At 46.0% G+C, this 14,239-nt stretch overlaps 1 protein-coding gene across 1 annotated transcript in view; it reads left to right on the plus strand.

Moving 5' to 3' along the window:
• Positions 1-14,239, plus strand: part of lrp1bb (low density lipoprotein receptor-related protein 1Bb) — a gene marked incomplete at its 5' end in the record, with an annotated part of 1,188,884 nt that overhangs the window by 1,013,299 nt on the left and 161,346 nt on the right. Inside the window, 1 exon segment of the mRNA XM_084314368.1 lies at positions 6,378-6,500. Within this exon segment, the coding sequence (XP_084170494.1) occupies positions 6,378-6,500 (123 nt within the window).

Consider the following 14,239-nt stretch of genomic DNA (forward strand, 5'->3'; position numbering starts at 1 on the left):
AGCAGCTACAGCTTAACTGTGAAGTGTTAGTCCAGCCAGAAGCTACAGCTGAACTGGGAAGTGTTAGTCCAGCCAGCAGCTACAGCTGAACTGGGAAGTGTTAGTCCAGCAAAGCAGCTACAGCTGAACTGGGAAGTGTTAGTCCAGTAAAGCAGCTACAGCTGAACTGGGAAGTGTTAGTCCAGCCAGCAGCTACAGCTGAACTGGGAAGTGTTAGTCCGGCAAAGCAGCTACAGCTGAACTGGGAAGTGTTAGTCCAGCAAAACAACTACAGCTGAACTGGGAAGTGTTAGTCCAGCCAGCAGCTACAGTTTAGTTTCAAGTTTCAAGTTTCTTTAATAGTTGTCATACAGAAGTACAGAATACTTTTATACAAAATGCGTCTTACTGTTACACTCCAGAGACTGTGCTAGACAAGATAAGTATGAAATAAAATAAAGTAGCATGTAAAAAGAAGTAAAAATAGAGGTCACAGTGTTCAGTATAGACATATGTACAATGTTCGATGCAGAATCGAAGTAACTGAGTTACCATACAATATACTATGCAATGTACTAATATACAATACTATATAGTGCAAAGCAGAAATGGGATGAGGTACAATTTAAGTACAATTTACAGTAAGGTGTACGAGTTGTAGTGCAAATCCTTTACCAATAAATATAAAGTGTGTTTAGGTGATCTAAAGTGTGGAGAGTGGGTGCTGCAGTGTGTTGTTTGTTTAAAGTGAGTGTGTGTGTGTGTGCTGTGTGCATTTGATGGTTGTTGCATAGTGTTTATTGTTTGTTGAGCAGCCTGATGGCCTGGGGATAGAAGCTTCTTCTGAGTCTTTCTGTGCTCGCCTTGAGACTCCGGTATCGCTTGCCTGACCGCAGCAGTTCAAAGAGGCAGTTGTTTGGGTGGCTGGAGTCCTTGATGATTCTCTTAGCCTTACCCCTGCACCGCTTGTTGTAAATGTTCTGGAGGGTGGGAAGCCCCCCTCCAATTGTGCGTTCCGCTGAACGTGTCACTCTTTGTAGTCTGCTTCGGTCTTGTGCAGTGCTATTCCCAAACCAGGAGGTGATGTTGCCAGTCAGGATGCTTGTACATGAGTAGAAGTTCTTAAGGATCTTCTGACTGACTTGGAACTTCCTTAGGCGCCTGAGGAAGTAGAGGCGTTGTCGTGCCTTCTTCACAACACTGTCAATGTGTGTGGTCCATGTCAAGTCCTCGGATATGTGGGATCCGAGGTACTTAAAACTGTTCACTCTCTCAACCGGTGCCCCGTCAATGCTGAGGGGGCTGTAGTCCCTGACCCCGACCTCCTAAAGTCCACAATCATCTCCTTTGTTTTGCTGACGTTCAGGGAGAGGCTGTTTTCCTGGCACCATCCCGCCAGGACCTTGACCTCTTCCAGGTAGGCCCTCTCGTCGTTTGCAGAGATCAGGCCCACCACTACTGTGTCGTCAGCGAATTTGATGATTGTGTTGTTGCTCCGCTGAGCCACACAGTCATGTGTGTACAGGGAGTAGAGGAGGGGACTCAGAACACAGCCCTGTGGGGCCCCTATGTTGAGGGTGATGGATGAGGAGGTGCAGTTGCCTGCTCTCACCACCTGGGGTCTGCCCGTCAGGAAGTCCAAGACCCACTGGCAGAGGTCATAGTTCAAGCCCAGGTCCCTGAGCTTGGCTATGAGTTTGGAGGGGACTATGGTATTGAATGCTGAGCTGTAGTCGATGAAGAGCATTCTCACATAGTTCCCCTGCCTCTTGTCCAGGTGTGATGCTGCTGTGTGCAGCACATGGGCTATGGCGTCCTCCGTGGGCCTGTTGGGGCGGTATGCAAATTGCAGGGGGTCCAGGTTGATGGGGAGGGAGGAACAGATGTAGCCCTTCACTAGCTTCTCAAAGCACTTCATGGAAATGCAGGTGAGAGCTACAGGGTGGTAGTCGTTGAGGCAAGTGGGCGTAGATTTTTTGGGTACAGGGATGATGGTGGACTTCTTCAAACAGGCACAGACTTTTAGGACGCGGCCGGGGATGCCGTCCGGTCCTGCTGCCTTCCTGATATTCACTTTCTTAAAGGTCCTCCTCACCTCATGTTCTGTTATTCTGAACACTGCAGCGCCCCCCCTCCATTGCAGTGGTTTGTAGGCTGGTGTTGTTATTCACCGCCTCAAACCTCGCATAGAAGGTATTGAGATCATTTGCTAAGGAGATGTCACTGTTCAGCTTGAGGGAGGTGCCTTTGTAATCTGTCTTCGTTCTGAGGCCCTGCCACATGCCTCTAGAGTCAGCCTGTTCAAACTGAAGTTCAACTTTGTCCCTATAACGCTGTTTTGTCTCTATTACTGCTCTCCTGACATTGTATCTTGCCGTCTTGTGTTCATCCATGTTGCCTGTCACAAGCCCGGCGTTGTATGCTGATGTGCGCACTTTCAGAGCCTCACGGATGGATTTATCTACCCAAGGCTTTTGATTTGGGTAAATTCTAATTGTGGTAGAGGGGATTGTTTCTTCTACCAGAGTACAGACAAAGTCAAGCACCGTTTCAGTGTATTCGTTGAGGTTGGCTGTGTTATCACGAAACACATTCCAGTCTGTGCATTCCAGCGCAGCCTGAAGTGTCTCCTCTGACGTCACAGTCCAACACTTAACCTCTCGCGATACTACCGGCGTGCGCTTGATACTCTGTTTATACTTTGGCAAAAGAAATATGGCGGCGTGGTCCGATTTGCCGAATGGACTAAGAGCCTGTGACTTGTACCCATTCTTAAATTGCGAGTATACATGGTCTAATATGTTCTCGCCTCTGGTGGGACAGGTCACATGCTGATAGAAATTCGGCAACACCTTTTTAAGACGCGCGCTGTTGAAATCGCCCAGAACCAAAATAGCAGCGTCTACGTTAGCTGTCTGTTGTTTGTTTACCTCGTCGTGTAGCTTCGAGAGTGCGGCCCCAGTGCTTGCTTGTGGTGGGATGTACACTCCGATCATGATGATGGACGTTAACTCCCTCGGGAGAAAGAAGGGTGGCATTTGATGGTGATAAACTCCAGGTCTGGGGAGCAGTGGTTAGACAATTCCTTTGCGTTGCCTATATCGCACCACTCCTTGTTTACCATGAAAGCTATGTCGCCTCCTCTCGTCTTTAGTGATTCTTCTGCCGTTCGGTCCTTACGGAGAACGAAGCAGTGATCTGCCGGTTCTATTGCATGGTTTGGGACGTCCGGAGTCAACCAAGTCTCGGTGAAACAAAGGACGTTGCAGTCCCGAATGTCCCTCTGGAATTGGATCCGTGCTCTGATGTCGTCCAGTTTGTTTCCTATAGATTGCACATTGGCCAACAATATGCTGGGCAATGTGGTTCTGTGTCGCTTGGATCTCAATCTGTTTCGGACCCCAGCTCTTCTTCCTCGTCGTCGCGCCTTTTCCTTGCGTCGGTCGCAACAAAGGATCTCCGCTGGCCACTGTTGTTGTTCAGCAATCCGATCCAGAGAGCAATCCAGTCGGTAAGTATTTCTTAATCCAATATCAATGAGTGACTGACGGTCATACACATATAATGCACCAACAGTTGGTGCAAATAAAACTCTTAAAACTATAAAAATTAACAAAAGTAAGCACAGTCTCGACGGAGCTAACAGAACGTTGAGTTAACAGAACGTTAACTGTGAAGTGTTAGTCCAGCAAAGTAGCTACAGCTGAACTGTGGGGTGTCAAACAGCTAATGGATATTCACTCTTAATCTGAGTTCACCCTTTATATCAAAACACTCTCTTTGACTTGTTTTTATTATTTGATATAGTCTGGTAGGGACAGGATGATCTGGCTAATGGGCCATCATGCCATCCCATGCCGTTGCGTCCAACAGGGGCGAGGCCTCATTATCCACCATTGTTTGACAGTCTAGAGACAGCCTTAATGATGGTTGTCACAGTGTACACGAGAATGCCCTGCTTCACAAGCCCAATGAATGGAGACATTTCAATGTATTTTTAAAGGAGATGGAGAGAGAGAGAGAGAGAGAGAGAGAGAGAGAGAGAGAGAGAGAGAGAGAGAGAGAGAGAGAGAGAGAGAGAGAGAGAGAGAGAGAGAGACGTATTCAGTCCTGTTGTCTCATTAAACACACAGTCCCTTTGCCAAATATAACCACAACACGCACATGACAAAAGAGCACGACTCCAATTATCGCACGTTGTCTGTCTTATTGTGTTAGATGTGTTAATCTCTTAATTTGGCTTTTGTTTGTTTTAGTTTGGAGATACAAATCCTGTTAGCATAGACTTGAAAACAAACTTCTTTTTTTTTTAATTATCTTTTTCCTCCTTTCTTTTTTCCGTGTTTCTCCCATCCCAATGTTAGTCGTTATGCCAATTCCCAATCCCCTTCCTTGTCATTGCGCACTTTACCCCCTACCGTCAGTCCGGGAGGGCGGAGACTATCACATGCTTCCTCCGACACATGTGTAGCCAGCCCACTGCTTCTTTTCACCTGGCAGCGCGGACTCTCACTGGGAGAGTGTAACGTGTGGAAGGTCACACTACCTCTCTTAGATCCTTCCGGCGCCCCGACCGAACTGTAGGAGTCGCTGTTTACAACGACCAGGACCCACCCTCGCCGGGTTTCCCACCCGCTAACACTGCCAATTGTGTTAGTATGGACGGTCGGCCAACCCGGAAGCACCACAGCTGGATTCGATCCCACTGTCTCTGTGGTGGTGGGCAGACACTTAGTCCGCTGCGCCACCCGGCCACAACAAACCATTATTTTAACCCAAGAAACCCACCTGTCAACATACGTCATCAATCGGAGTGATCCCTTAAAGATGGCAGCTCGCCCGCCGAAATTTTATAGGACACGATGTCCTATAAAGATGTTCACGAGCCCATTCGTGAAAAGTCACTGGAATGAAACAGCTTGTCCTGCTCTTGAATCTCTGATGTCACCACCAATGTTAAACTGCAGTGGTGACGTAAAGGTAAAGGTTAGAGAATTGGCCTTGCGACCGGAAGGCCTGCCGGTCGATTCCCCGGACCGACAGCAAAACTCCATGAATAACGCCCCCCCCCCGTCCCGTCCCCCGTCCCCCCCGTCCCTCAATACCAACCGCTGAAGTGCCCTTGAGCAAGGTGCTTAACCCCCAACTGCTCCAGTGGAGCTGCTCAGTGGCCTACAGTGTCAGATGGTGGATTTACCGGGCAGCTCCCAGGTGTGAATGTGAAGCAGCGCATTGCTGAAATAGAGCATCCGTGCTCCGGGAAGGTTTGCAGGTTTTACTGGTATTACTGTGCGCATTATGTTTCTGCTACTTCTAGTGAAATTGCCCTATTTTCACTACAGTATGACATTACTATATAGACCGTAAAACGGAATGCATGGCACTGCGGTGTGAGAGGGGGGGGTAAATCACATTCAATCATTGAAAACAAAAGCTGTTTTGTCAAAATCACCTTTCTCAATGGGCCTATTATAGCCGAAAAGGGAGCGATTGTGAAACTACCTGATATCCAAGCCTTGTATCTTTGCAATAACTAAAAAGAACATAGCAGACACCACAACCATCCACAGAGACAGATCGACGCCATAGTGAAATACATCAGTCAAGAAGTTCTTGCTGAAAATAATGTAACCTAGCCTCATAATGTCCTCTGTCACAGCACAACGATTCTACAAAGAAAAAAAGACCAGCCTGTGACCTTGTTAGCCTTGAAGCAGGACTATGGAGCACGGCAGCTGCTGAATATGTCAGCCTCTGTGTCAATTAGTGACTCTGTACAAATCCATTGAGAGTGAAGTAGATGGAAAGATGGAAAAAGGTGACTGTGAGGAAAAACACCCGGGGCTCTGTTGTCACGGACTTCACAAAAATAGAGCCCAGAGGGGACTTTTGTGGGCGTATGCGCACCTTTCCCGGGTTCCGATCATCGATCACTACTATAAAAACAATGAGATGTTCTGTCAGTCTCTTAAATGAATTGTCAGTGTGTGGGACTCAACTCAGCCTTGGTTCTTTGCCATCTGTCCGTTGGAGAGAGTTGCTCACAAACATCGATTGAACCTTCTAATACTTCTGAGTACTGTGCCATACGAGTTGTTTCATTAAGTTGTATCCCCAATTCATAGTGTTTGGTCTTTATTCTTTATTCTTTTACTTTTTTACTGTATGAAGCGCAATTTCAGGATGGTCATACAGAACCAAGCATTTCATTATGTGACAAATTTGAACTTAAAACATGTTTGTTACCATGCATTTCCATGTTTGATATGTAAATGTATTGTATGCATGCCAAATGAAATCAAATCAAATCAATTGCTACCCTTGACTCACCCTATAGTGTAAATAAGAACATACGTATGTGTCTGTGTACCTCACAGTCCCACTTTCCGTCTCAACAGGGTCTCAACAACATCATCCACATAGACTTTGACTACAGGAAGGAATTCATCTACTGGGTGGACTCCACTAGGCCCAGCGGCCGAAAGATCAACAGGATGCGTCTCAACGGGAGCGATCTCAAGGTACCACTGGGTTTTGTGGCTCCCACTCCAAGCTATAACACTGCCTCATGCCACTGTGCCCAGAGAGACCCTGCCCCATCTATTTTGTATTTTATTTATTTAACCTTTATTTAACCAGGAAGTCCGATTGAGATACAAGATCTCTTTTGCAAGGGAGACCTGGCCAAGATGACAGCAATAACATTTGCAATACATCACAGCAATAAAATGTGTGATACATCACACAAGAACATAATAAAAGTGCATGTATACAATATACAATACATCACATGTAAACACAAAAACACAAAACAGGATAGTCTACAACTCTACATAATAGTAAAAGTGTATGACAATTAGGGATGTCCGATATTATCGGCCTACCGATATTATCGGCCGATATTGGCATTATATTGTAATATGGGAAATTATCGGTATCGGTTTTAAAAAAAAATAATATATATATATATATATATTTTAAACATTTATTTTACCTTTATTTACCCATGCAAGCAAGTAAGAACAAATTCTGATTTTATTTATTGTCAAAAGTATGCATAATGTTGTGTTAATTCCACGACAAGAGATATGTAATGTTAATTACCTGAAATTATTCCGTTCTGCATATATCGGTATCGGTTGATATCGATTGATATCGGTATCGGAAATTAAGAGTTGGACAATATCGGTATATCGGATATCGGTAAAAAAGCCAATATCGAACATCCCTAATGACAATATAATACAGGGTAATACAGTAATTGAGCAGTTTTGCAGTTGGGACCCGACTACAGAAAGCAGTGACATTCTTCTTTTAGGAAGTTATGTAATAAAATATTTAAAGCTCTATAGATCACTGTCAGTCGATCTGTCCACAGAACCCTCTCTAGCAGCCAGAGTTTTCACCCTAGGAGGTAGACATTTTGTATGTGTGTGTGTGTGTATTTATGATGAATTGAAAATGGGGGACCCTGATGTAAACAAGACGAAAGTCTTTCTCTGGTCTGCATCCCCTTAACAATTGTGTGTATTGAGCTGTACTGTATTGTACCCACTCTGCAATCTGTTAATAAAATTTTCAATCAATCAATCAATCAATCAATCAATCAATCAATCAATCAATCAATCAATCAATCAATCAATCAATCAATGTATAGTGTGTACATGTGTGTGTGTGTTCATGCCAATTGGCTAAAAGGGGGCATGGCAATGGGAGTGACCTATTGCATAACTTCCTAAATCAAATTCCAAGATTCACAGACTTGCACAAGATTGTGTGGAAGCATTGGTCATGGCCCAAAGGACGGCTGATTAACTGCTTGTGCCAATTGGCAGAAAAGGGGAGTGGCAGTGGGAGTGGCCTATAACTTTTAAATGGATTCACGTAACATGACCAAACGTTGTGGAAAGCATGATCATGTGGCACACACACACACACACACACACACACACACACACACACACACACACACACACACACACACACACACACACACACACACACACACACACACACACACACACACACACACACACACAGCCATGCCTTGAATGCATGCACACATAGATGCATAGTGACAACTTATGCTGACAACTAGATGTCAATGACAACTTTTTTTTATCCACTTTTTCTCCTCCTTTTTCTGTGTTTTTCTCCCATCCCAATTTAGTTGTGCCAATTCCCCCCTCCCCTGTCTTGATCGTTGCTCGCATGTGCCCCCCACTGGTCGGTCGTAGGGAGGGTTGAATAATCTATCGCATGTCCCCTCCGATACATGCAGAGTCAGCCAGCCACATCTTTTCACCTGCCAGCGCGGACTCTCATTGGTGAGGTGTAACGTGTGGGAGGCTCACACTACCCTCGCCATCTCCTGTCCTTGCTGTGCAGGCGCCCTGACCGACCTGTAGGAGTCGCTGTTTACAACGACCAGATTACCACCCATCGACTCCCCTCCCGCTGACTCTGCCAATTGAGTTAGTATGACGGCCGGCCCAAGCCGGAGGCAACGCTGACAGCCGGATTCGATACCGGTGTCTCTCGCGTTGGTGACGAGCGCTTAGACCGTTGCGCCACCCAGCCGCATGTCAATGACAACTTATAGTCAAGACGTATGGGTTTTCCAGTGGCTTTTGTGTACAGTCCGATGCAGTGTTTGATTATAAGGACCGGATCATTTTATAGACATTAATTGTTTAATAGGGGAGTTTTTAATGGAATCCCAAATTAAAGGGGGAGTGCCCACCTGCAGATTGGGGAAACCTACAATATACCAAACATAATAGGCACAACCCAGTCCAATGTCTTTACATGGTTCTCCATGTCCATTATTTCCCTAGCGACAGATCCTGCTGCCATCCAACAACTGCTGTTGTTTTGCTGTTTGTTTTACCGCTGCCATCAAATCGGATGGCCGTGAGCCAAATAAGCATTATTGTACTGTAATTTTCCTTTGAGCGATCTGCGTGACGTTGAGAATGTCCCTTCACTGTCAGCACTCAGTCACCTTTCATCCTTTTTATAGACCCCCCGTAATAGACTTGTATTACCAGCAATCAACAGCCTGTTAGCCTCTCAATGAATGTGAATTAGCGGTGGCAATATTACCAATAGCCTTGCAGATGAAAGCATCAGCCCCCCCCCCCCCCCCCCCAATAACACAACGGTGCTCTCTGGCGTAGTGGCCAAGGTCGGCCCGGGTCATGGGATCGGAGCCCAGACACCGGGACGAGAGCAGAACACCTGCTGAGCCCCCCATCCCCCCCCACCCCCCCCCCCCCCCCACCCCCACCTGCAGCTCATTAATGTTGGCATGTTGGGTGGGGGGGGGGGGGGGGGGCAAAAGGCTTATTCAGCTCAATTACTCCCACAGTGGTCGTTTGAGCGGGTGCCACCAGCCCAGCGAGAGCTAGAACTGGTTATTTCTCACATTGGGATTAATTATAAAAGCAAGTTAGACCCGATGCCAATGATTACGCCGCGCCCCCCGACCACGTGAAATAAATGAAAGGGGAGGGGGGGAGGGGGGGGTATGGATTTCCTCTGTGCTTGTTTATTTCAAGGTAGAGAGTTGTTAACCCTACATTGACATGAAAGTAATTAAAGTGCACGGTTTTATTGACATACTGTGCACTAGGACATTTTCAATGTTGGTATTTTATTTAATTTCACCTGGTACTTGACAGCTAGTGGATACAAAAATGCCAGTCCTGTGTTAAATGAAGTGACGAAGGCTTTTTCTTTTCTCTTTCATTAGCTATGTGATAGGTACCTGGTGAAGTAAGGATAATGGACCTGCTGTATAAAAAAGAAGGTGCTTCCCCTTGGTGTCTCTTTAAGGGGAAGTTGTTATCAAAGATCATTATAGGCACTGGTTACGGCTCTCTTGATACCTGGCAAGCGAAAGACGGACAACATTGTTAGCTTGGATCAGATCTCTTGGGGGTGGTTGTTGTAGAACTAGAACGACAAGAGATGATAATGACATCCCTTTGTACTGTACATAGGCTGCGGGTTATTCGCAGATTATGGCTAAATATAGAGAGCCTCTACCTTTCTAAACAAACAGCCATTGAAGTCACTCTCACAGGCAACCGTTTTGCATAATCAGCCAAACACGGACGCTCTCACTCCAGCCAAAGGTGTGTATGTTTTTTCAAGCGCCTTCGCCGATCAAACATAGTGTAGATTCATCAGATCTTTAAGTTTTTGATGAACCCATATTCAAATGTTGACATTTCTCACAAGTTAACCTTCATTTCCACACGAGGCAATCAGAAGGGATCAATGCAGGGAAGATTATATATGGCATTCCGCCAGAGGTCTGGTTTATGAGTTGAATATTAACTATACTGTACTCCCCCCCCCACCCTCTGGAGGAGCGGTTCTGACGGAAAACACTCCTCGTTCTGTGACATTTTGGGAATAGTTTGAAGCTCAAGTTTAGTCTAAATTGCTGCTTAGGGGTGTGGCAGAATAATAATCCTCCCCCGTTCACCTTGTGTCTCACCTGACATCATCCCTTCCAGGGGTGCAGTCGTAATATCAGAACTGCCTGTACGCTGTTTAAATGACGCCACGTGCACGCGCGAGCATACATGTTCCCTCGCGTGCGCACAGAACAGATGATTATTATGCATAAATTACTAGTTTTAGTTTAGTTTTTGTAAATAGTGCCTTGAAATAGAGAAGCTGAAAAAGGTAGCAGGATGTAGCCTTCAATATATAAAGAAATGTATATATGGTTGAAAAACAAACAATGTTTTAAATGTAATTGTAGATACAATATTGTAGTTACAATTTCTTTAATTGAATTAACTTAAACTAGAAATGTAAATACAAACTAAATTAACAATGTAACTTACAGTTTACAGTTTCCTTCTGAAGCACAACAAAATGTCTCATACTTCCAGTCGGGACCATTTGGTTCCACAGCTCAAGCAAACCCCCACCAATTGGTACAGGGCTTGTATTTTGGTTTTGCACTCCTCTTTCTTTGTTACTGTATGCTATTGGTATCCTATTATCATACAAAGTCTAGGTGATAGATAAGTGCCGGGTACTTGGCGCACGGCGTGACGAGTCGAGTGAAAGTTGTGAACGCATTTTTTCGTGTGCGCGTACTTCTGCTCAGAAAACTGCTGGGTCGGCGTGGGACCACCACTGCACCACTGATACCTTCCCCCTCCCGGCCCCCCAACATGGACCCTCTCCCCTCCCGGAGACAGACATCTCACACATCCCGCCCTATCCAGACCCCAACCCACATCCCCTCCCCTCCTCATTCTCCTAACTAGAACCCCCCCCCCCTCCTTGATACGCCTGATACAACCCCTCTCCCCTCATAGGACCCCCTCCAATCCGCGTCTATACTTTCCGTAGCCGCATTTCTGCAGGACGCTCTCTGATTGGCCACTGACTGACGCTCTCTGATTGGCCACTGACATGTTTGCCCAATCGCGTGATGAGCTGTGTCTTTGCCCATTTCCGCGTTGAACAGCCTGCAAACTACCTGGCGTTCTATCGCCATGCTCTAAGACAAACTCTAACCTTAACCAACTTCGAAAGAGTGCCTAAGCTTAACCGTCGAAAGAACTTGCCGTCACGCTCTAAGACAAACTCTAGCCTTAACCTACTTCGAAAGAGTGCCTAAGCCTAACCAGTGTAGAAACTGGCATCGGCCAATCAGAGAGCGTCCTGCAGAAATGCGGCTACGGAAAGTATAGACGCCTCCAATCCTGCACCTGGACCATCTTACCCAGAATGCCTCTCCCTCACCCTATAAAGATTGAGGACTCACTGAACTCTGGAGCTCACCTGGGGGACACACACCAGATGGTGTCCCAGTTGGGTCATCCGGCTATTTACTCTGAATAAACCTTTGTTTACTAAGGCCCAGTCCACACGATCACAGGTCTTTTTGACACCGAGGTAAAAATAAAAATAAAAACTCTGTATACACGGGTGGTTTAAACTGATGTAATATACATGTAGTACAATGCCAAAGCAATAGGTGGCGATGTAGTTCAAACATGCAGGCCATTTCAACCAATCAGAAGGGTTGAACGCCTGGGTTCGAGCCCAGCTCTCGGCGTTGCTACCAGCTTGGCTGGCCATTCATACTAATACAATTGGCAGTATTAGGGGGTGGGAAAGCTGGCGGGTGGGAATCTGGCGTTGTGGACAGCGACGCCTACAGGTCAGGTCTCTGCGCTTGCTAAGTGGGGGGAGGACTTGGTGGAGATAGCGTGCCCTCCCACGCGTTACACTCCACCAATGAGAGCCCTCGCTGCCAAGTGAAAAAAGCGTCACTGGCTTGATGGCGCACGTCTTGGAGGAAGCGTGCGTTCGACATCAGGACACCCTTGTACCGACTCGTGTTAGAACATGCGTACAACAACCAGGTAGGGGAGGGGGGGAATTGGCACAACGACTAATTGGGATGGGGAGAAAATCAGAGAAAAATAGGAGATAGAGAAGAAAAAAAAAAACAAAAAAAAAAAAGGGTTGAACGCGTCACTACGTTACATGAGGGAACGTCTTTCACAAAACAGAAACCTGCCATCTTTAAATTGCTCGCTTAGCACATTAGCATTCATTATTTGCTTGCGGCAAGAAAAAAGTGCAATAAACAAAAAAGGATACATTCACTGTGTGTTCTGCCTCATTTGTTGATAAAACAAAACCAACATCAACACAATTGACCACCAAGAGCGGAGAGTTTAGTCTCGCTGATGTTGTTAGCATACATGCTAATGTGATTGGAATTTGCCATTATAATAGTTAGCATTGCGGCTAGCGTACATTAGCGTAGTAACGTTAACGCTAGTAGAATGAATGGATTGCAGAATGGGTACAATACAATACGGCTCAATACAAACAATTGTTAAGGGGATTCAGACTGTTGTAGTTTGGACTGGGTTCCTTATAACAATAACTTGACAACACATGAGCTTAGTTGGTAGCCGCAGCTACTTGGGACAGCTCTGCCGTAAACACTGGAAATAATCTTGGTTACTATGTCCACACGCAACCAATGCAACCGGGGTGAGCCCAAAACTCCACCATGGACTCCGGTTTTCAAAGACCACGGTTGCAGTGTTCCAAAAACCTGGTTGCGTGTTGACGAACAGTGCAACTGCGCACCAGTAGCGGCTCGTGGATGCTTCGCCACTAGGGGCGCTATACCAAACATTTTGCAAACATGTACAAGGCACGCATTGGCGAATATTATCACCATTGCCATCTATCAATATATGATCACAGTCAGTCAAATGCAACTACGTTTCCAATAGCCCAACACAAACACGCACAGCTCTCTCTCTCTCTCTCTCTCTCTCTCTCTCTCTCGCTCTCTCGCTCTCTCTCTTTCTCTCTCTCTCTCTCTCTCTCTCTCTCTCTCTCTCTCTCTCAGATGATGTCAGATCCATTCAATAATAAACACATTTGTATATCTCGTCATTTTAAACAAGTTACCATTCATTGTCTGAGTGGTTATGCCCCACACGCGGCGAAATTAGAGAGAGAGAGAGAGAGAGAGAGAGAGAGCGAGAGCGAGAGAGAGAGAGAGAGAGAGAGAGAGACCACGGCGGGTGCAGCATAACAGAAGAGAGAGAGAGAGAGAGAGAGAGAGAGAGAGAGAGAGAGAGAGAGAGAGAGAGAGAGAGAGAGAGAGAGAGAGAGAGAGAGAGAGAGAGAGAGAGAGAGAGCGTTAGTTAAGCATTAGCTGAGTGGCTAACAGCAGCTAAAGTTAGCTGAGTTGGCTAAGAGAGAGAGAGAGAGAGAATTATCTCACTTTGTTTAATTGAAACGTGGTCCAGCCGGAGGGCTTAATAAAGTGTATGTCCACTGACTGTCCCCCAGACTGTTGTCGATGTATATCCATTCCACTCACTGCCCACTGTCCAGACTCCAGACTGAATCACAAGTTCACAACACACAGCTTCGAACATGTTGCAAACTGTGGCTAAGGAAAAAACTGGCATCGCCGCGTCGGCCAATCAGAGAGCGTCTCCGCGAAATGCGGCTATGGAAATTCTAGACGGAAATTCTAAACGCTTGACTAGACCGCTTCAAATCGCGCCCGGATTCCAACATAATAGTCATATTTCAACGCACAACGCGTTACGCACTGATTGGCTGTGACGGATACCGCGATCGAACAGTGACGCGCACTCAGAGCGATATCGCGTCTAGCCCGGGCCGAGAAATACAAAAAAATAAAAAAATACAAAAAAAGTGAGTCACTTCCTGTTCCTGAAAA

The sequence above is a fragment of the Notolepis coatsorum genome (genome assembly GCF_963971535.1).
Source record: "Notolepis coatsorum genome assembly, chromosome: 5".
Classification (NCBI taxonomy): domain Eukaryota; kingdom Metazoa; phylum Chordata; class Actinopteri; order Aulopiformes; family Paralepididae; genus Notolepis; species Notolepis coatsorum.